This window comes from Lithobates pipiens, unplaced genomic scaffold (genome assembly GCF_037356315.1).
Source record: "Lithobates pipiens isolate NorthernLeopardFrog02 unplaced genomic scaffold, aLitPip1_a1.2 Scaffold_16, whole genome shotgun sequence".
In the NCBI taxonomy this organism is placed as follows: Eukaryota; Metazoa; Chordata; class Amphibia; order Anura; family Ranidae; genus Lithobates; species Lithobates pipiens.
Window position 1 is genome coordinate 464,173,323 of NW_027507748.1, and position 23,679 is coordinate 464,197,001.

General features: G+C 39.1%; 1 protein-coding gene across 1 annotated transcript in view; it reads left to right on the forward strand.

The window, feature by feature from the left end:
* Nucleotides 1–21,526, forward strand: part of NALF1 (NALCN channel auxiliary factor 1) — a 648,204-nt gene extending 626,678 nt beyond the window's left edge. Inside the window, exon 3 of the mRNA XM_077482910.1 lies at nucleotides 14,497–21,526. Coding sequence (XP_077339036.1) covers nucleotides 14,497–14,792 — 296 coding nt within the window. The 3' untranslated portion in view covers nucleotides 14,793–21,526. The remainder of the gene's footprint in view (nucleotides 1–14,496) is intronic.
* The last annotated feature ends 2,153 nt before the right edge of the window (nucleotides 21,527–23,679 follow it).

The window sequence follows — 23,679 nt, forward strand, 5'->3', positions numbered from 1 at the left end:
TTGGTATATGAATTCTATATATCAAATTAATTATAGCAAGTCACTCTATGGCCGCGTACACACGGGCGGACTGTTCGCCCAACCTTGTCCGCTGAACAGTGTTTGGGCGGACAGTCCGCTCGTGTGTGGGGCTTCAGCGGACAGTTTCAGCGGACAGTTGGACGAACAAGGTCTTAGGCCGCGTACACACGGGCGGACTGTTCGCCCAACCTTGTCCGCTGAACAGTGTTTGGGCGGACAGTCCGCTCGTGTGTGGGGCTTCAGCGGACAGTTTCAGCGGACAGTTGGACGAACAAGGTCTTACGGAAATTCCGAAAAACTGTCCGCTGAAACAAGGTTTCAGCGGACTGTTCGCTCGTGTGTAGGCTTGTTCGGCCAACTAAGTCTCGCGCATGCTCAGAAAGGATTTCCACGTCGGAAGGTTGCATTGCAGTGTATTGGACGTCGAAATTTTCGATCCGTCGTGCGTGCCAAAACGTCATCGCGCACGGTTTCAGCAAACTGTTCGTCCGTCGTGTGTGGCCATGTCCGTCCATGCTAAGTTTGAGCGGACTGTTTGCCGAAACTGTTGGACGGACAAAGTTGGGCGAACAGTCCGCGCGCGTGTACGCGGCCTTACGGAAATTCCGAAAAACTGTCCGCTGAAACAAGGTTTCAGCGGACTGTTCGCTCGTGTGTAGGCTTGTTCGGCCAACTAAGTCTCGCGCATGCTCAGAAAGGATTTCCACGTCGGAAGGTTGCATTGCAGTGTATTGGACGTCGAAATTTTCGATCCGTCGTGCGTGCCGAAACTTCATCGCGCACGGTTTCAGCAAACTGTTCGTCCGTCGTGTGTGGCCATGTCCGTCCATGCTAAGTTTGAGCGGACTGTTTGCCGAAACTGTTGGACGGACAAAGTTGGGCGAACAGTCCGCGCGTGTGTACGCGGCCTATTACTTCTCAGGGTTTATCTGTGGCTGTGTTGTGGTGGTTGTTCCTCTGGGGAACCCTTGTGAGGGCTGTTCTGAGCTCAGTCGGGGGCCATGACTCTTTGGTGGACAAACAGCGGCAAAGTTTATTTAACTCTCTAAAGAAAATTGCTTTTGCATATACATACATATATTTTTCTACTATTTTCAACTTCGGTATGTATACTGGACATGCTTGAATATTGTAATGTTGTTTTTTGCTTGAAAACTTTTTTGCTAAGACTATTTTTACCTTTCTTCATAATATATTTAGAATTACTCCCAAAAACGCCTCTGAAGAAGGGATTTTTTCCTGAAACATGTCAGGTTAATGGAGGAAACTATATTCACCCTCAAATGTGTAGAGAATATATTATGTGTAAATCCTTCCTTGTTTTGCACAAAATGAAACTGCTATCATGTTTTTAGACATGCTTTTTAATTATTTCTCTAATAAATAATATTTGTATGATATACAGTAGGTATCTTGTGTTCGCCTTTAAAGTCCCATTGTACCCGGGGGTACTTGTGTTCCCTTCCTTAGGGTCCTTTTACAGTTAATACTGGGATGTTGGCAACGTTCTTTTTGAGAATTTAATATTTCTCATTGTGGTCCACCAATGTGTATCTCTATCAGAACTAGGTGCAGTGAATTGCAAATCCTGTGGCAAATAGAAATGTATATGTTTAAGCTGTGCACTTTGCTGCTTGCTTGGCATTTTCACTAGTTGTTTTTAAAAGTAACAGTGATGGAGGGGCACCATCCATGTAGCTGGATGCATAGTACAGAGCTCCTGCTGCATTGATCCTGCTTTTGGTCTCCCACCTACAGCGGCACTCTTCCTCTTGCCCACCAACACCTTTGCTCCATGTTACTTGCTAGAAAGAAAAACTCTCGAATTCCTCTGCCACAGGCTTTGTATCCCAAAATGACACCAGCTTCCATGCTACCAACAACAAGGACGCGACACTTCTACTGGAACCCTTTTCCTACACTCTTCCAAAGGAGGAGAGCATGGGCAAACATGCAAATACTCAATCCTCTATATCTCCAGAACCATTGGGGTGGATGGAACAAAATAAGGAAGAGTATTAATGAGTAACCTAATTACTCTGACATTTCCACTGCCTGGACTGTCAATGCTGCTCATGCTAAGCCTACTTTACAGAAGCCCTGCTCTCAATTAATAAAGGGGACTCCTCTGCTCTAGGAAGTCTAGTAGGAGATTTAGTGGGCAATGCTATACCCTTAAAACAAGATGTGGCCATGCTCAGGTTAAAGACAAATACACATGATATCAAAATTGAAAGATCTGGCAAATAGACTCAAATGCAAAACATTTAGCTGTATTGGTATTCATGCGCATGTGCACATCCCACTGAATTTATTGAGACTTGCTTATGCAAAATGCCTTTGACAGCAAATATCTTTTAGTTTACAGTGGAGAGGGTCCATATAGCATAGGGCACTGGTGGCGAACCTTGGCACCCCAGATGTTTTGGAACTACATTTCTCAGGATGTTCAACTACACTGCAGAGTGCATGAGCATCGTGGGAAATGTAGTTCCAAAACATCTGGGGTGCCAAGGTTCACCGTCACTGGTATAGGGTCAACAGCCCTAGAAAATCCCCCTAGACCTTTCTTATTTAAGCTTATTTCCCTACTTTTCCTCTAGTTATAGAAAAAAGGAGTAAAATTCTTGTATATTAAACATAGTTTGTGGAATTTCCCTACTTCATGTATATCATTCTAAACTCAGAGTGGCTGTCAATAAAGAAGTGTATTACTTTAACTCTGCTTCTGATGCCTTGTCTTGACTAGACCTTAACAAAAGAACCCTAATGCATGTCTTTGGGCTGCCCATCTTACACTGTTGGTTGGACCTTATCTTGGTTGTCTGGGACAACAAGTGAAAGATTAATCCCTTTTAACATTTAATCCCTTTTAACATTTCTTTTTTCTTTTTAGACAATGATATTTCAGCTCAGCTATCTGTATTTCTTCATTGTAACTGAGTTACAGCTCCAATCCTCAAGCATTAATCATTCTTTTTTTTACCCTTTGCTGGTAGAAAGAAGTAATATGTTTATTTGTTCTTATAGTTAGTAAAGTTGAATAAAGACTCAGGTCCATCCATAGTTCAGTGTGTGTGTGTGTGTGTGTGTGTGTGTGTGTGTGTGTACTTGTTTGCATGTTGCTATTAATTCCCATATTCTTGTATATTGTGTTTGCTGAAACACATCAAACAGTTTTTTTGTTATCGTCACTCTCCGCTGACACCATCAACAATGGGAAGGGGCTGCACATCTTTACGTTCCTAACAGTAAAGGATCCCTTTCACTGCTTAATTTTAAACCACTCCTTGTCCAACATCATTGTGTAACTGCATGCCTACTTAAAATAACTTAAATTAAGAACATTCTTCCTGATACTGCAGTCACCATTGATAACCCTGACTAAGCCTATTTGGTGTTTACAAGTTAAAATCCATATTTTTTGCTAGAAAATTACTTGGAACCCCCAAACGTTATATATATATATATATACATATATACACACACATATATATATATATATATATATATATATATATATATATATATATATATATACATATATATATATATATATATATATATATATATATATACATATATATATATATATATATATATATATATATATATATATATATATTGTAACATTGGGGTGTTTAGCTCAAGTGGTTAGAGGCATTTTTCAGTCCACATCAGGCAGGCGTTTATAGTTAAGGGCCTGGTAGCCCACGTTTATTAAAAGGAAAAACAAAATAATAGTCCATCCAGGAATCCCACGCAGGGGTCCAATCTTAAATTAAATACACACAATCCAAATGAAAATGCTAGCCCACCTGGCTACTCTTCAGCAGTAGTGCTGCTATAGGTACTTGCCCCTCAAACGAGCTGCTTGGATACACACAGTCTTAGGCTCCTTGGACGCACACAGCTTCAACCCTTCAACGCACACAGCTTTGGGGCTCTTTGGACGCACACAGCTTCAACCCTTCAACGCACACAGCTTTGGGCTCTTTGGACGCACACAGCTTCAACCCTTCAACGCACAATGCTTTGGGCTCTTTGGACGCACACAGCTTCAACCCTTCAACGCACACAGCTTTGGGCTCTTTGGACATGCACAGCAGCAAGCTACTCCACCATCCTCCACACTCCATTCCCAACAACCCTTCATTATATGGCCTGTGTGCAGCTGGGCACACACCCTGCTCGTTATCATCAAGACCTGGACACAGGGCTGGAGATATGCAAACTCTGTCACTTTTTCCTCCGATTTCATAAGGACAGAGCCTCGCTCTGTCACAATATATATATTAGCAGAGACTCCAGAGAATAAAACGGCGATTGTTGCAATATTTTATGTCACACGGTATTCGCACAGCAGTGTTTTAAACTCCACTTTTTGGGAAATGAATGAATTTTAAAAAAATTAAACAGTAAAATTAGCCCAATTTTTTTGCATAATGTGAAAGATAATGTTACGCCAGGTAAATAGATGATCATAACATGTAATGCTTTATAATTGCACGCACTCGTGGAATGACGACAAACTATGGTACCTAAAAATCTCAATAGGTGGCGCTTTTTAAAAAAAATTCCGGTTACCAGGTTAGAGTTACAGATGAGGTCTAGTGCTAGAATTATTGTCCTTGCTCTGATGATCGCGGCAATATCTCACATGTGTGATTTGAACACCATTTACATATGCGGCGTGACTTCTGTATGCATTTTCTTTGCTGCACAAGCTCGCGGCGACGGGAGGGACGCTTTAAAATTTTTATTTTTTTTATTTTTTTTAATTTATTTTAAAATGAATAAATTGTTTTAAAAAAAAAAATTTGATCACTTTTATTGCTGTCACAAGTAAACATCCCTTGTGACAGTAATAGGTGGTGACAGGTACTCTTTATGGAGGGATCGGGGGTCTAAAAGTATTCAGATCACCATTTTTGGTGATTCTGAATAGTGTATATATTTTTAAATCCGGCGCCATTGGCAGTCGAGTAAACCGGAAGTGACGTTGTAATGTCGCTTTCGTGTTTACAATTAAGAGACTGGAATGAAACTGCTTACGGCTTCATTCCAGTCCCTCCCTAGCCACTGGAAGCGGCGGATCGTGCATCGGTGCTCCCGATTGAACAGGAGCCCCGGTAAGAGTGGCGGGAGGCGGCGGGAGGGGGGATGTCCCCTCCCGCTCCTCCGGCATAACAGGTGCGGGCATCATCCCGGTATAACCCCCGGAAGCCGAGTATGCACATCTGCATACGCTCGGCGGCAAGGGGATAATATCGCAATCCTATCTGTTCTTAATCGCCTCTTCTTTGGGTAGAAAAAGTTAGATTTTCTCACAACTGAGGTCTTATCATTTTATTCCCTTTTCTGAACTCTCTTCAGTTCAAGAACATCCTTTCTGAGGATTGGGGACCAATCTGAACTGCATACTCAAGATGAGGTTGAACCAGAGTTTTGTAATGTGATAGAATTATTGTTTTATCTAGTAAATACCCTTTTTAAATACTTGATAGCAGTCTGCCATTGCTTTTCTTCATTAGTTGGTACCATCTGGCTTGCGTTGTTTGAAATAATCGATTCAAGGGAGCAGTCGTTCTAGTTTCTAGATTCCATCATTTGACTCCTATGTTTAAAAATGTCAAGCCCTACTTTAGTGTGCTGTACCTTCTGTACAATCAATATCAGTATAGTTAAAGTTTCCCATAATAATACCCTGTTAATAATACCCTGTTCCCCCACAATTTCTAATTGTGAAAAGAGATTCATCCTCTTCCTTGAGGTTAGGGGGCCTACAGCATGCATTCACAATTAATTTACTGCTTGTTTAGTACATTTAAGGTGCCAGTTAGAAAGACTTTGCACAGCAAATCCTTAATTGTGATGTCATCTTCCACACTGACTTTCAGATTGATTTTTGACATACTCCTTCCCCTCTTCCATCCACCAAATCACAAATGTGACAGCTTCTTACATAGAGTTCTATATATAGCCCCTTTCAGCTTTCAGCCAGAAGATTTCTGGCTGACAGCTAAGTGTAAACAAAGGGGCCCTAGATACTAGTGGCAATGCCCATGAAGTCACAGGGGAGGTGGACCTGATAGGGTACTAGTCTTCACAGCTGTAGTGCCTGTTGCATGATCAGAGCCCTGATAGGGGAACTGAAAGATTAGTACCCCATTAGGTTTAGCTTGCCTTTTATTGACAGCGCACAGCAGTGGGCAGATATTGATTGCAATACACTACTATGTGCTGTCAATCAGAAGCAAGGTGGACTTAAGGTGGCTAAGCACCTTCAATTTCAGTGTGGAGATGTGACAGAATTCTAATTATTTAATAATTCCAAAAATGATGGTTTGTTCTATTCTTTTTTCTCTCATTCTTCTGTAGAACAAACTCTTGAAAAATGTATAAACATTGTTATTTATAAATAAAAACTTCTTGGTGAAAAAAAATGACAATAATAACACAAAATATAGCTATTAGTGCATAATCAATATAGATTTATTTGCATTAATTGGCATAATACATCTCTATCCCCATGTTAAATATTTCAGTCTTTTATTCCAAAATCCAACTAAGTATGCATATAGCACCACCGTGTGGCCAAGGATGATAAGTGAAACTAGATAAAACATTTTGCACATAATCAAATTCCCAAACAGAAAATCTATACTACATTTGGAATCATTAATCTGTAAAATGTTGTTTAGTATATAGTTTGAGGTTTCAGAAGCTACATTTTTATTGCTCTCACTGCGGATTGATTTCAAGATGTGTTCTCTTTTTTTAACAAAAAATTAGGTCTTTTTTTAAAAGCTTCAACTACATAAAATTGTATTAAAGCGGAGGTCCACCCTAAAATGGACCTCCGCTCATCGGAATCCCCCCCCCTCCGGCGCCACAATCGGCACCTTTCAGGGGGGAGGGGGGTGCAGTTACCTGGATAATCCAGGTAACTGCACCCACTTCCGGGCTAGCTCTCTGCGGAACGAGCGTAGGTTACGCCCCTGTTCCGCAAGCGCCCGCCCCCTTCAGCAAGTGCCCCGCTGCCTGCTGGGAAACACACAGCTCCCAGAGGCAGTGGGGACCGTCCGGATTGCGCCGCGCGGCTCGCGCATGCGCAGTAGGGAACCGGGAAATGAAGCCGAAAGGCTCCATTTCCTGATTCCCATACCCAAGATGGCGGCGGGACCCGGCAGCCGAGTGAGCGATCGGCTTCGGGTGCCGACATCGCGGGCGCGCTGGACAGGTAAGTGTCACTATTTAAAAGTCAGCAGCTGCAGTATTTGTAGCTGCTGGCTTTTTAAAAAAAAAAAAAAAACGCGGAGTCCCGGTGGACTCCCGCTTTAAGTTAATAAGGTAATGGGTTATGAGTTAATGTTCACTACCCATAAGGATTCTACTAAATTCTGTAGTTATGCTTAATATTAGTATCTGAAGCCATTTATTTTTCATTTTTGGATAAAAATAGGGAAGGGTTAAAGCGGGAGTCCACCGGGACTCCGCGTTTTTTTTTTTTTTTTTAAAGCCAGCAGCTACAAATACTGCAGCTGCTGACTTTTAAAATAGTGACACTTACCTGTCCAGCGCGCCCGCGATGTCGGCACCCGAAGCCGATCTCTAGGTCGCCTGTCGGGTCCTGCCGCCGCCATCTTGGGTATGGGAATCAGGAAATGGAGCCTTTCGGCTTCATTTCCCGGTTCCTTACTGTGCATGCGCGAATCGCGCTGCGCAATAAGGACGCTCCCCGCTGCCTCTGGGATCTGTGTGTTTCCCAGCAGGCAGCGGGGCACTTGCGGGAAGGGGCGGGCACTTGCGGAAAGGGTAAGTTACGCCCCTTTCCGCAGAGAGCTATCCCGGAAGTGGGTGCAGTTACCTGGATTATCCAGGTAATTGCACCCCCCTCCCCCCTGAAAGGTGCCGATTGTGGCAACGGAGGGGGGGAGGGTTCCGATGAGCGGAAGGTCCACTTTAGGTTGGACCTCCGCTTTAAAAACACTGTCAAAATATAACCAAAAGCAATTGTTTTTGTTTTAAGTAGAGTGGAGAGGGATTAGAAAACCTATTATGTTTTTATTGTTGTCTGTGTCCCCGTTAGGGACATTCATTCTTTCATTATGTTCTGGTACCCTTATCACTGAAAGTGAGAGTGAAAGGAAATCCCACATTTTGGGTTGTCACCAGAACATTAATAAAGGGAAAATCAATCTTCCTTACACAGAGGAGCCAGAGATGCAGGATCATGTGACTGGACCAGAGACCAGTCCACAGGCCAATCAAAAAAAAATCTATCTGTGGCCAGCTTTAGCCTTTTCTCCCACTTAGAGCTCTTTCACACGGGACGGATCCGTGATGATCCGCCCCGTGGATATCCACTTGCTCAGGGGGTTTCCACCATATTGCCATGAATGCAGCACCCACCGTATTGCCATGAATGCAGCACCCACTCCATTACCATGAACGCAGCACCCACCGTATTGCCATGAATGCAGCACCCACTCCATTGCCATGAATGCAGCACCCACTCCATTGCCATGAATGCAGCACCCACTACATTGCCATGAATGCAGCACCTACAGTATATAGGGTTCTGGTGCACTGCTGCTGACTGCTGTGCTGCTGATTGCTGAGTGCACTGCTGACCGATTCTGCAGCTGTCATTTGTCAGTGTAGGGACGGGACGCTGTGTGGACCAGGGACAGTCAGTTTAATCACTAGCTATTACTATTAGGTCCACAAAGGTCCTTTTAAGGACTGGTATAGGTTTGCAGTATATAGGGTTGTACATGTATAATATACTTTCTTTCAAATATAGAAAGCATATTATATATCACAGTGCTGGCGTCAGTGCTCTCTATCACAGTGCTGGTGTCAGTGCTCTCTAACTCGGTGCTGGTGTCAGTGCTCTCTATCACAGTGCTGGTGTCAGTGCTCTCTATCACGGTGCTGGTGTCAGTGTTCTCTATCTCGGTGCTGGTGTCAGTGCTCTCACAGTGCTGGTGTCAGTGCTCTTTATCACGGTGCTGGTGTCAGTGCTCTCTATCTCGGTGCTGGTGTCAGTGCTCAGTCTCTATCGCGGTGCTGGTGTCAGTGTTCTATCTCAGTGCTGGTGTCACTGAGGGAGATAGCAGTGGAGAAGCCAATCAGTAGGCAGTGCCAGCACCATTGCTGAGGATCAGCACTGGACTGGCACCACCGGACCACCGCAGTGGAGCCTTGCATAGGTGGGGGTAAGGGCCGGGCAGAGGGAGTGGGTCAAGCACAGGTTGGCACACTGGGACACTGGCACAGGACTGCGCTGCCCTGACTGTGGCACTGATCATCTCCTGCACCCCCTTCATAGTCTGCCCTGACCTGGCCTCTCTTCTATGGCCTTCATGCGCTCCTGAATTGTCAAAATGTCACAGATAAAAAAAGAATGTTTGTCGTTGTCGATCCCAGATTCACTTAATACTTTTGTTATGTCAGCTGTCCATGTTGTGGGACTATGTGTGCACAACTAGTAAGTATTTTGTGGCTGAAAATATGACCTGGAGGTTTTTAAGGTTCGCCTGCCATTAAAGTCAATGGGGTCCGCCGCAAACTTTGCTGTTTTGGCTGCGTTCGCGGTTCACGTCCGTGAAACATCCCGTTGGAAGTTCGTCCATCACTACTCTCCAGTCATTCTGTCTCATAAAACATAAAAATATCTATATTGTTTATGAATTTATATTTTAATTTCCTAGTAGATAGTTATACAGTTTTAATAGTCAGTACTATATTTCTCATTACAAAAAAAAATAAAAATAGATTATCTTTTAAATAAAAGTAAGTTGATTGTAGTATGCCTTCACCGCTTAAAGTGGGGTGCCCCCTAAATTTTTTTTTTAAAAGTCAGCAGCTACAAATACTGCAGCTGCTGACTTTTAATAATCGGACACTTACCTGTCCCTGGGTCCAGCGATGCAGGGGAACAAAGCCCCCCTCCTTCCCCACTCCGCTCGCGGCGCCGGCATTCTTACTGTGGGCACCCGGCTGTGGCTTCACAGCCCGGCACCCACTGTGCATGCGCAAGTGGCGCAGCGTGCCGTGATATGCCACACAGTCATCTGGGACTGTGTGCCCAGCTTTGGAATGCCCGTGTCCCATGCAATACATGGGCAGGACCACACGTAAGTTACATACCAGAATCAACAAGCACATCACTAACATCAAAAATGTTTTTCTAATTTATAGTGTGTCCAGGTACTTTAAAACAAATCATAAACAGGACTGCAGGCTACTTACCTTTACTAATACAATTTCACAGCATTGGAGAGGGACCCATCACAGAACGATGTACTTGCTGGATACTTTACAGCCAGCCGCTATGAACACTGATTTAGATCTAAACTGTTTTCTCACCAATGATTAACCCCTTTTTTGTTCTTCCTTCATATATAAATTAAACCAAAGTCTGAAATCTAGGCCCCCGTGCATCATTTATTTGCCCATTCTAACCATATATCATTGGTATTGGCATTTAGGTTTGTGCAATCCCTATGGTGAATTTATATGATAGTGCCTATCATGTATTGAAAACTTTAATATTTTTATATTATTGTTATTCTTATTATTTTATATTATTGTAATAATGTATTTTAATTGTTTGTTAATTAATGGATATGCAATGTCATATTTAGCTACCAATCAAAGCTGGTGTCAGCCTGTCGGATCACGAGGGGTGGGAGATTGAGTTCTCCACCAATCGTGATCCATGTCCAGGCTATTTAGAGTCTTCTGTCTAGTGTCCAGAACGCTTCCTGATGGCAAAGCAATAGGAAATGTCCGTTGAGGCGCTTTCCGGTCACGTCACTTCCAGGTCCCAGCTTTTGGTTTCTCCTTCAGCAGCGGTGAAACACATGCTGATTCCCAGTGCAAGCAGGGCAGAGAGCGGCGTCCATTTGGCCAGCACGTGCAATCTCCTGGTGCCCACAAGGCACACAACATTGTAAGCAGACATTTTTTATGGTACAATTTTGTTTTAAATAAATATAGCAGTATTACGCTATTTGGTTCCTCCTGTTTTTTGTCATCATGTATAACTGATGTGGTGGAGAGGAGAGCACAGATTTAAAGTGGTTGTAAACCCTTACAAACCACTTTGACCTACAGGTAAGCCTAGATTAAGGCTTACCTGTAGGTCCAAGAAATATCTCCTAAACCTATACGGTTTAGGAGATATTTGCCCGAAGACGGGCACCACTGTCTACGGCGCATGCGCCGTAGACAGCGGCGCGCAGGCGTGCTGAGCGCGGCATTCTCAACGACGGAGCTGCCGCGCGTCTCGGCTCCCGTGCGCATGCGCGGGAGTGACGCCATCGCGGCTTCGCCGAATGACAGCGGCGGAGCTGCGAGACCCCACCAAGAAGATGGATGCGGCGGACTACAGGGGACAGCGGCGACTTTGCTGGCTCCTGTGTCAGGTAAGTGACACATAATGGACTACCATGCGATGCATAGTAGTCCATTATGCTTTGCCTTTGCAGGGAATGAAAGAGGAAGTAAACTCATCAGGGTTTACTTCCTCTTTAAAGGTCTGTTATTCCCTACTAGACTGCAAGATTGCAGCACAAGCAATATCTGACCTTTTTAGCTAGCTAGGTCATGGCTGTCTGGTCAGCAGGTTATTTATATGAGCATGTCGGGTGTATATTGGATATCTTTGGGCGGTGAGGATAGCTACACTTATTGATTGAACCAATCACATTATATTTGGATAGTACACTGAATATTATGGACTGTTTCTGTCCACAAATATTACATCGATTTATTTCATGTTGCATTGTATCTTATTTGTTTTGTTCACCACGTTTATATAGGTTTTATAGTCACAGTGCCCCCTATCAATATAACATAAAAAAAAACCTAAGCCATGTGTGCCCAGCTTTAATGGTGCTGTAGTGCTTGTGTGCTAACAAGGGACATGGGAGGAGAGACTAGAAAGAGAGAGAGATGAGCTCATCATTCTGTTGCTTCTACTTTCAAATGTGTTCAATTCAGATAAAAGTGTAGCACTTGTATAACAAAATCAAACATATAAATCTATTTATATTCCACCAAGTATTATTATTCCACACACAGATAATCCCTCTTATGTATCAGTTACATTTTTCCACCGCAGTCTTATAAATCTGTGTCAGTTCATAAATCATTTATTAATGATTCTGATAAAACTTGTGACTTCCACCACTCCTCCACTCCCTGTAATTAACTTCCATCAGATGTGCTCTCATCGGAACCATTTAATCCACAATAAATGCAAGTTTAAATAAAGCTTATGTCCCCTTTAAAATGGTTGTAAACCCTTTACAACCACTTTAAACTACAGGCAAGCCTATAATTAGGCTAACCTGTAGCTGCATTGGATATCTCCTAAACCTGTATGGTTTAGGAGAAATCCCTGTATTTGCATGTGCTGACATCATCGGCACATGCGCACTTAAGCCAACTGAAGCAATGGCACGTACATGCCGTTGCTTCAGTTGGACTGTGCCGTTTCCGGCGGCTCCCGTGTGCATGCGCGGGAGTGACGTCATTGTGACCCCAGCCAATCACAGCACTGGAGCCATGATACCTGGAAGTAACCTCAGGAGAGATGTCGCTGGCCAGAGGGGGAGACAAGGATGACTGCAGGGGCTTCATTCTCAGGTAAGTAATTCATAATGAGCTAGTATGCATACTAGCTCATTATGCCTTTTTCTTGCAGGGTTTTTTCTTTCTTTGGTTACCCGGGTTTACAACCACTTTAATTGGTCCCAGCACTCCTTTACATACTGATATCTTTCTTAACCAACAATCATGACGATAGGCCCTATTTTATAACAACAGTTCCTCTTTAAATTGGCTCTCAACATCTCCAACACTCTTGTTCTACTCCTCCACTCAAAAACATAAAAATCATGCTTCACATTTTTTTTGACTACTTACACTCTCCATAAAATGCCATTCATATTAAAATGTGCTTCTGTGCAGTACCATATACATAGCTTTCAATAAATACAGAAGCAGCCGGTATATACTTTGAATTTTGCTAACAAAATACCATTCCTCAATGTTATTCTATGCGTGACAATGCCATCAACCTCGGCCCTACCCCTACGTGTTTTGTTACAGGGGGATTGTGATTGGCTGCCATCACGCATTGCTTATATAGTATTCAAAACCAGCACCAGTTTTCTCATAGACTCCACCATGTTTTTTATAGTCCCTACTTATTCTTTATATTGTCGCAATCTTGTAGGAGTCTAAATTATTTCCTGACCTCCATTTTCTTGTGGCTACATATACCGGACGGTACTTAATACTCCCACAATATTCCAATTATACATATATATATATATATATATATATATATATATATATATATATATATATATATATATATATATATATATATATATATATATATATATATATATATATATATATATACATACATATAAAAGTGGTTTCTTGTTGTTCAATTAATACATTCATATGATATCAAAAAAACATATAATTACAGTTAAAATATATCCCAGCATTAAAACCTGCAATCGTAAATCTAAAGTAGTTGCACAATATTATGAACTCAGTCTGCCTTTATATTTAAAATGATTGAATACATTATATGTAAAATAGCTTAAAATCCCAATTAAAAGCTATTAAAACCACCAACTACTACAAACTATTTTGACACCCTCAAATTATATTAATAGTTACTAATAAAATAATTCAAGTCAAATCCTATTTTTAATTCAACTTGTGAATCCACAATGATTCTCTCTTACTTAATTCACTAACCTTATTTCTACCCCTCCAATTCCTTTTATGTGTTACTTAATTGCAACAGAGAAAAATCTGATCCATTGCCCTTACAGACAGTGCTATACTATATAAATCTCAGGACCAAGGGATTGCTTACGCTTGTGGTTAAAGGGCAGTAAAAACTTCAAAAGGAGCCAGACTGGATTGTACATATGCCACGCCCATTAATGGGACCATATTTCAACTGTCCTGCAATAACGTGTAAAGCACATGGTTGCCGCACAATGTTGTGGCATTTACAGGCTAAAGCAGGTGATGAGAAGGCAACATATCACCTCCTCAATGCCTGTAAAATGCCTCTTAAAAACAATCCACAGCAAATCACTTTTCAGAGAGGTGGCATGTCCAAACTTAGACTAAATGGATACAAATGCCATACATGCATTATATGTTTATTTAGCAGTTTGCCTAGAGTTCAGCTTTAATGGTGGCTGCCTGTAGAGCTCCTCCATTTGTGCAGAAAACCATATTGAGCACAATTGCTCAATAAACATAAGTGCCTATGGAAGTGCTTTGTTGCTGACATGGTAAAAAGGCCACAGACAGACTGTTTACCAATATCCAGTTCCACAGCAGGAAAAACAAAATTTCAACCTAGACATGGAGATGTTTTTGGAAATAAAAAGCACTGACTAATGTTATCTTGCTTTACAGGGCTGTATGAAACCTATCCAACCAATGCAGAACCAGAATGCTGTGATGTCAGATGGGAATTATCAACAGATAACCAATCCAAAGGGACTAAAAAATCACATGATTCAACGTTGTGTCACAGGACGTCACTCACAGCTTCATCAGCATCCAGACTGTGTAATAGTAGACTTAAACTGTGTGTTCTTGTACTGATACTATTACATACTGTACTAGCAGTCTCAGCAGCACAAAACTCAACAGGACTGGGTTTTGAAAACTTAAGAATTTTGGAAGACCGTTCAACACATGAGGAATAGAATAATGGAAGTCTTCAATTGGATAGACATGCCACTGGCCCACTCCAGCAAAACGCTACAGTCACATGTAACAGAAACGAGGTGCTTGTACCTTACAACCAATTTTTACAAGTCAATACGAATAAAAATGTCAAGATGGGCCAGACTCCAAACTTCAAGGACAACATGGGACAGCTTTTTATTGACTAAAAGGCTGTATGGTGACTTAAATTTCTCACACCATTTTATACACTGTGTTTTAATGTATGGATTTTTCTTTTTTGTTTGATTTTGCACTTGTTAATACAGGATTTTATTTTTGGGATGGTTTCTCAAAGCTATACTGAGTCTTTTCACTGTCTATATATTTCTAGTCATTGTACTCATCATTTATGTCCTGTCAGTTTCTACTCTGATAGCAGTGCTATGAATGCAAGCATAGCAAACAATAACAGCACCAATATCCATTCTGCCCATCTATAACATTGTTATACCCATCTCTTTAAAGCAAAAAAAAGTGAAAACTATAAAAAAAACTTAGGAAACAGCATAGTTTCAACTGTTCACTTGTAAGCAAAGGGCACACCTACAGTAGGGTGTCTTTATGCTAGAAGGATCAGACAACTGATCAAGCAAACTACATGCCTTAGGGCTGAAGGATGGTGAAACAGTGAGACTAATGCTCTCCTTAAAGAGTTGGGCAATTATCCCATTTTTACGTGAACCTATAACAAACTGTGTTGTTCCAGGTCCCATCTAAGAAAAATAAAATGTCCAGTCTCTCTGCTGGTCAGTTGAACAGGAGCAGCCTTTTGATTCAGTATGTAGAACCAGTTAAGCTCAGTGAGTAATATAGTTGAAGGCCTTCACATTGGAGGTAAGCTTTTGGCATTCATTGTGAATTACATTTTTATTTCTGCTGTAGTTGCAGGTTTTTTTAATCAAATGTCAATATTTATTAGTTTACTGTAGATATGATGAAAACATATAAAGATGGGAAGTCTTGCCCAGGAAAACCTTGAAGCTTATTTAAATTGAACTTAAATTGTTAGAACAATGAGAATTACGCCTAAAGTGTTCAGCAAAAACAACAACTTAAAAATGCTAATTAGCTGTTGCTTCTGATTTGGTTGACAGAGTGACTTGTTTTCGGATTTTACTGCCCCCCCCCCCCCCCATCAAGAGAACCTGTACTGAAATAAATATGGAAACTACCACTGCTGATGATATCTTCTGACAATGCTGGTAGCCTGGTTCTAATGTTGAACCAATGGATTCAACAAATAGAATTAATGACCCAGAAAATATGCAGATCAGATGTACTGAATTTGCCTTGACCTCACAGGCTGCATACAAAGCCACTAGCATTTTCAGGAGGAGGTCAGCATTGGTAGTTAATCTATTTTTGCCTAGTTTAGCTTTGTGCTAAAGTGACAATGTCAGGATTTCTAAAACCAGAAACTAGCACCTCTGAAAAGCATAAACAAGTATAAGTGTCTGGCTTTCTGCACTGCCAAACTCTGTTGTAGTTAAAAGAAAATCTTAATAAAAGATATTCTACATTTAACCCTTCTCAAAGTGACAAATTCTGGTGGGTTCCATCTGTTGATCCCTATGTCAGTACAGGAATAGTGATGTAGAGTTGGTGGAGTAAACCACAAAGTAGAGGGGAATGATCCATTCAACACATATGGAAGTTTAAAGAACTTTCAGCAAGCTTCCCTTTTGCGTGTAGTTGAGTTTGGTGGTGGAGGCAGGAGGACAGGTAAGGGTAAACAGTGTTCTTTGCAAAGCGCTAATTTCAGGTTTGAAAAATCCTGACAGGGTTGCTCTAAACAACTATATATACCCGCTATATATCTATAAAATTTAATTTAAAGTTAAAAACTGCCAAATCTGGCCTAGGGATTACGGGAAAAACTGATGGGCCCCTTGATGCATCAAGCCTTTTATAAAGTAATACATAGAGTATGGACTCTATGAATGAAAAAATAAATCCAATTAACTCAGCTCTTTTTAAATGTTCTTGCAATTATCTTGCCATGCCCTGACAACGGCAGTGGTCTGATATTTTGTTAAACACTGGTGACTGACCCATCTATATGTTTCTGTGAATGTTGATTTTCATTGTAACCTGAAAGGCTCAGTGCATTCTTACAGAAAGAACATTGTGTAGTTTTTTTTTTTTTTTTTATGTTTCTGATTAGTAAACCATTAAATTTACATATTGATTAGTATCGCTACCATGTTAGAAATGTTGTTGTTAGGTTGTTTATTGTTTCCAGTAATATTAAAGGAAGGAAGATTTATAAGGGCTGTTAAAACAAATAAACTCAGTTTCCTTCCTATTCTCTTTCTACACTTGGGAAGTGCACTTCAAACATGTTTGCTGTGTAGCAGGGATACGAAGGAAAATACTTTAAAGCAAAAACAACTTCTTTGCTAAAAGGCATCCCCTTCTTAAGACTAGTCTTTTCTTTTAGTCTCTGCCTCATCTACTACCTGAGATTATGTAGAAAGGACCAATACTATGCATTCATCATTTTAATTCCTCTCCTGATTTTAGTCATAAAAATGCGCTAATAAAAATAAAATCAAAGCATTTGCACATATTAGCGCAATATTAAGAAAATGCACCAGAAAAAATATGTATATTTATATATAATGTTGTCCAGTGTTTTATTTTCAATAACAGCTTTATGTTTGGGAATACATGGTGCTTTTTCTTGGTTTTAGGATACATTGTAATTTTATTTACACATTGCAAAAATAAGACTAATAGAATGAATAATTATAAAAAGCCTTAAATAATGGTAGAATGTAGATTTTAGGTAGGTAGAATATTTAAATATAGTGGAGCAATAACTGGGTGGTACACTAATTCTTTAGAAAAGAGCAAAGAGGGAGCAATGTATAAAAAGCACTTACTGGCTGAGCTCTTGTTCAACTGATCTACTGTTTAAGTACCTGTATGTATGGTCAGTAAACAGTTTGTTATAACCTTTATCTACCTCTGCTGGGCAAAGGCCATTCAACGTCTTTTCTTTCTGTGTTGTGCTCTGTATATTATGTGTCATATCAATTCCATGTTCATTTACCTTTTTACATATTGCACCACGACAGTAGCAAGGTTCTTATAAATTCATATCAATAAATGGTATTTTGGATTGTTAAAACACAAATATACTTTTGAATACTATGGAACTGCTGTATATCTCTATGGTATTACTGGTAAATAAGACTTTATGAGAATTTTTAATACACTTTTTGCTTCTGCTAAAAAAAATGTGAAACATTTTGCCATGACATTGCAAAAAGTATCTTATTTTTGGTGTTTATTGTTTTTAACGTAATAATTGTAATGACACTCCAATGTTAAAAACAAAACATTTTCTATTTTTTTTAATTCCTTACATATTAACACTAGACTACAAAAGAGATTTTTTTATTACGTGGATGTAATACTGTATACTGACTGCTGGTGTTCATGACTATCTAAGTTTGTTTGGTGATTTGGGCACACTGTGACATCTTTTTGCCCCCCCCCCCCCCCCCAATGGATTCTCCATAGGAGTCAGTAAGGGAGATGTTATTGTCCCATGGAAATATAAGTAGCTAAGGAGTGTTTCAACCCATATAATCAAGACAAAAAATGCAGTTTTAGTTGGATGTATCTTAAAGTTGCAAATGTGCACATAACGTGCAGAAAAACAAAATCACCCAACAATCTTGAGAAGATGCAGATAGTCAACTAGTATGTTTAGGTTTTTGATGAGATTATTGGTGTCATATTTTTTGCAAAGTGACAGAAAAATAGCATTATGACATTGTAAGAAAGCAATCATGGTACCAGATGAGTACAATTACATCTTGAAAAGTCACATAGAAAAAAAAAGACAGTTGCTTTCAAAAGGATTACAATCACTACAGCACTGGATCGAAAATAACTTCTGTGTATTAGCCCTTTTTTCTGCAATCTGCCTTTCATGTGCCTGCTGAGCACTGTTAAGTAGATGTCAATCAGTTGTCAATCAAACTGGTAAAATTGCTCAGAAAAAGATGAAGTAGATAACTAAAGTTTCAACTGGGCTCCATTATTGTTAAACCTCTAAGGCAAAGAACTAAACTATATTCACGAATGTAAACACTATTTTGTTTAGACCTTTGTTTAATACGTCAAATATATTTTATATAATAGTTTAGATTAGCCAATAAAATACAATTTTAATAGAAGTAAAGCTACTTCTTAACTCCCTCAACTTGAAGCTACATAGATAAATCTACCACAATAAGTTAAGGATAACTACAAATACATATCAAACATTCAACTGGATGGAGTTTAAAGAGCTATATAGAAAAAAATGATACTTCCCTCCGTGGCCTTGTTCTTAGACACTGCTGCTGGTGGGGGTGGGGGGGGGGGGAGGTTGTATATTGACAAATATCACTGCATTGAATAGGATGTGGTTAGCAGTTACAGTTTATGTAATTGTGTTTAGTTAGGTGAGATTTAGAAAATATTTTTATATGAAAACATAAATCAGGTTCTATCACCTACAAGTGATGTGTTTTAGAAAATATAGATTACATTTTGCTTTTAAATATATGTTTCTTCTTGCACTTACAGTTAGTGCAGATTTACATTTTTGAGAGAAAATAATGAAGTATTTTTATACTATATATAAATATATAAGGAAAGGATCATCTTTTTCATAGACACATCCTTTAAATGTGGATGTAGTTCCAAGTATATGGCTCATTGTTGGCTCTGTATGTCATGCTACATAGATCATTTTATATTTCTTAAAGTAGTAGTCAATTAATCTTCTTATAACAGCCATTATGCTTTAGAGTAGAGATTTGTTGTGATGTTTATTATTTATTTATTCTTTTATCTCTGTGGAAAAGTACACATTCAATATAGCTATATAAAAACCTATTTGTAAATTATAGAGAACATATATCAAGGTTTACATCCCAAACCTGAAGGAAGTAGACCTTTATTCCCAATGTATTACACTGATATCATATTTAAAAGGATTCCAAAGAAAGTCTTTGTCAGTGCTGGATGGATATTACTCCAAAGATCATTTTAATTTATTTTTAAGTGGGGCTTGGTCTTGGGTATATGTTGAAAGCATAACTTTTATTAATAACTTGTAACATGCCTATGCTGATGCATAGGCATGTGCATTTCTCAACCTGTGTCTTGCATGCATGTCTTCTAATAAGGCGAGATTGCCAAAGACAGGGCAGTGTAAATCCATTCTAAATAAAATTATATTACCTGTGTAAAAGTAAAAAAAATAAGAATTTACTACAAAATACCAAATTACCTGTGCAGCAGCCTAAAGGCATTACAGTTCAAATCACCTAAGCAAAATGTGAATAATACATCATGATTTTCTTAAATTGGCAGTAAACCTCAGTTACAAATTAGTTTAGGCAACAGAATGACTACTAATATCAACAGATATGAATCTAAAATATTCTATGAGATAACTTAGATATCATTCTGGACCTGATGACAAACAAGATTCGTAAGTAAGAATCATTTGCACATACTGGTATATGATAACCTTTGCTTATATGTTTATTATTTTTTTTTACCATTTTTATATATATCTTTTTTTAGTTTATTGGCCTTTATATTATTTTGCATATTTTATATAAGTTCTATTTCTCTTAGATTGCATGCACAAGTTTGTAAAACATCACATTTCAATAATCAGTTAATTAACTTACTAATTAGAATGCAGATAACCTTAAATTCTGTGTTAAAAGAAAATAAAGATTATACGGCTTCAGTTAACATATCCTACTTACCTAGCTTAAACAAACATCCCCACAAGTTAGGAAGCACTTCAATGTTTTGATTTGTTAAATTTTACTTTAAATGTAAATGGAGGCAGCCATTTCCAGGCACATATACAACGTGCTAATTCTAGATGAGCGAAACTGGACCTGTGCACTGGGATACTGCCCCGTAACTAGAATGCATACAATATCACTTAATGTGCCTAGATCAGATCATCAGTGCATATACTGGCTTGGTTATTCTTTAGCCAACAATAACCCACCACAGATATTATTTTTTTTTTTTTTTATGTGTTGAAAACATTTCAAAATGTGAACTAAGCTGTATTATCAAAATGTTATTTCAACAGAAGCTAACAGTGTTCATAGTCTTATTTACCAGTTGAGATTTGTCATACTATATGTTATGCCTAATGCCTTTTATGTCTGATCAACAATTCCTTCTGTATCTTTATTGCTTAAATTGAAATTGTATGTCTTTTTTTCCTGTTCTGTCTTTTTACTTTGTATTTGTTAACCCGGAAATGTTTATTTATTTATTTATTTTTTTCATTGACGTTAAAGGAATGGCTACTGCTTTATAACGTGTTCTCTTTTAACAAAGTACTTCCAGTGTAGCAGTGAGACCAGCACCTTCCTTTGGGAGATGGCTCTAAAACTGCAAACAGACAAGTACCTGCATTTGAAATGAAAAAACAATAATCATGTATGATGCAGATCTCATTCCATCCCTTTGCCATCAGTAATATTTGTATGGCACAGATTTGAGCATGCTTGTGTTGTGTGCATCTTACTTTGCCAGAATGAATTTGCATCTTGCCACCATTGTAACCACAATCCTTTTCCACTTCCCCTCATGCTGTATGCCTATACATACATGATTAAAATGGTTAAAGAAATCAAGAAACAAAATACAAAACAATATTTCTGAAACAAAATCATAATAATGGTTTTTATTTTTGTATTTTTGTGGTGGTACAGATTATTGCCAATGTCTCTTATGTCTTATTTTCAGCAATAGGGAAAATCCACATTTTGTGCAATATGTTAAAACCGCTAAGCCAAATGTCATTCTACACAATCAGAGCTATATGTTATTATTACTTATTGGCATTCACATTGGTATTACATTATACTGGGAATTTTGTCCATTAAAGAGACAGTATTATTTTTTTTTTAAATGGCAGCTGAAGGGTGTCCTTCCTTACCATGCAAGTAGAGCACTGGGCTTTGTGAGTTAACAATATTCAGGGTTATATTAGCCCTATCCATAAGATAGTGCTTGAACCTAACACTGCTGTACACATATTCTTGTAAAGGACAGTAAATAACAGTACCACTCTTAGCAGTGCAGTAATGAAGGCTGAACAGTTGTCTATTGGCCAAAAATTGCCCTGTAGAATTTTCCTGTGATGAGGTCTCTTCAAAGCTTAAGAGATAATGTTGTTTTGTTATTTAGGTAAGTTAAAATCACAGCTCTGTTTTAAGGTGCACATAATTAGGTTTAGAGACTGAACAATTAGGAAAGTGAATGTTCACGTTAAATACATAATCATATGCAAGGGAAACAAATGATTTTTGCATGCACATGATTGAGTGAACTTAACACAGCTTCCCCTGAATCAATAAACTAGTTGAACATTCAGGTATCTTAAGGGAACAGTCTCCACTCATTTAGTTAATCAACCCCAGTGTTTTTTAGTAAGTATACCCCCCCCCCCCCCCCAAAAAAAAAAGATTGCCTAATAGGACTGAAAGGTAGAAAGAAGTGTATTGTAGCAAGCCCCAGTAATCCACTGATTCATCAAAGATTTGCACATGGGAATTCCAAATGAAAGCTGGAAAAATAGTCCTTTTATTGTGCACTTCATACTCATAAACCTCTGATAATCTAAATTGAAAGTCACAACTGTATAGACATCCAGATGACACCAAAACAGCATCCGGAAGTATAAATCTCATACCAAATTGAGGTTCACTGTACAAACATAAAAGGTGTGAACTTTGGTAAACGGTTTCCTATGAGGACATTGCAAAGCCCAGCAATTAGCAACTACCCCTTTTGCATAACTAAATATAGCTATGTAGATAACATGAGTGACAACAAATGACCAGATAAGCCTTTTGTGACAAGCACAATAAGAATGAAATGATTATATAAAACCACATCACACATACTTTCCACCAATGATAATAAAAGCAAGCTGTCATAGGACCTGTCTGTGAAACCTCAGGTGGCAGCTGCCATTCTAACTTAGATTGGAGACTTGTATATGGGCACTGAAGCAGGACCTGCTCAGCTTCATTACACGTTATGTTGATTCTGTTTATCATGTGACAGGTAGAATCTGTGATATTTGAAGAATTAATATTTTTTTTCGCTTTTTGTTATTTATTCTAGCATGAAAGTGTTGCTGTATTTTACAGTACAATGTCTAAACTCCCAAACTGTAATTTTAAGCCTGCTATTTTTTTTGTTCTATTTAAGGAATGGGGGTTCAACCAAGTAACGTAGACAATCAGAATTATTCCTCCTTTACACGTGGTTCCAAATCATCATAATGCTTGAGTCTCCACTAGGAGAAACTACTGCAAAAACTGTCAGAAACAATTCCACTAAGCACCAAGTAGAAATGCATGGATTGTATATATAATTTTTTTTGCACTATCTTCTAGTTAATGGAGAGGGGATGTGCCTCCATTCCTAATAATGATAAAGAAGAGGGTTGGGACTTTGGATAAGGAACATGAAAGGGATCGGATGTGTAAACAATTATATTTATTAAATAAGTACATACAGCATAACAAATCAAACTGAATAAATAAACAAGCATTTATTCAATTTGATTTGTTATTATCAGAATCACTTAAGTTCTTATGCTTCCCATTCTGGTATCCGGGTGTTGGCTGTTGCATTCTCCCTGTGTGTGTTCACCTGTTAGTTGATTGATCTGCTCTATCCCTTGCTTGTGATAGAGACACAGTTAAGTGCATTGTTCTTGATCAAGCCTCCCATTTTAAGCTTAAGCCACATTCTTCTGGTTTGGAAGCACAGCGAGTTAACTAGATTACTACATGGTTGCAGGGGGAT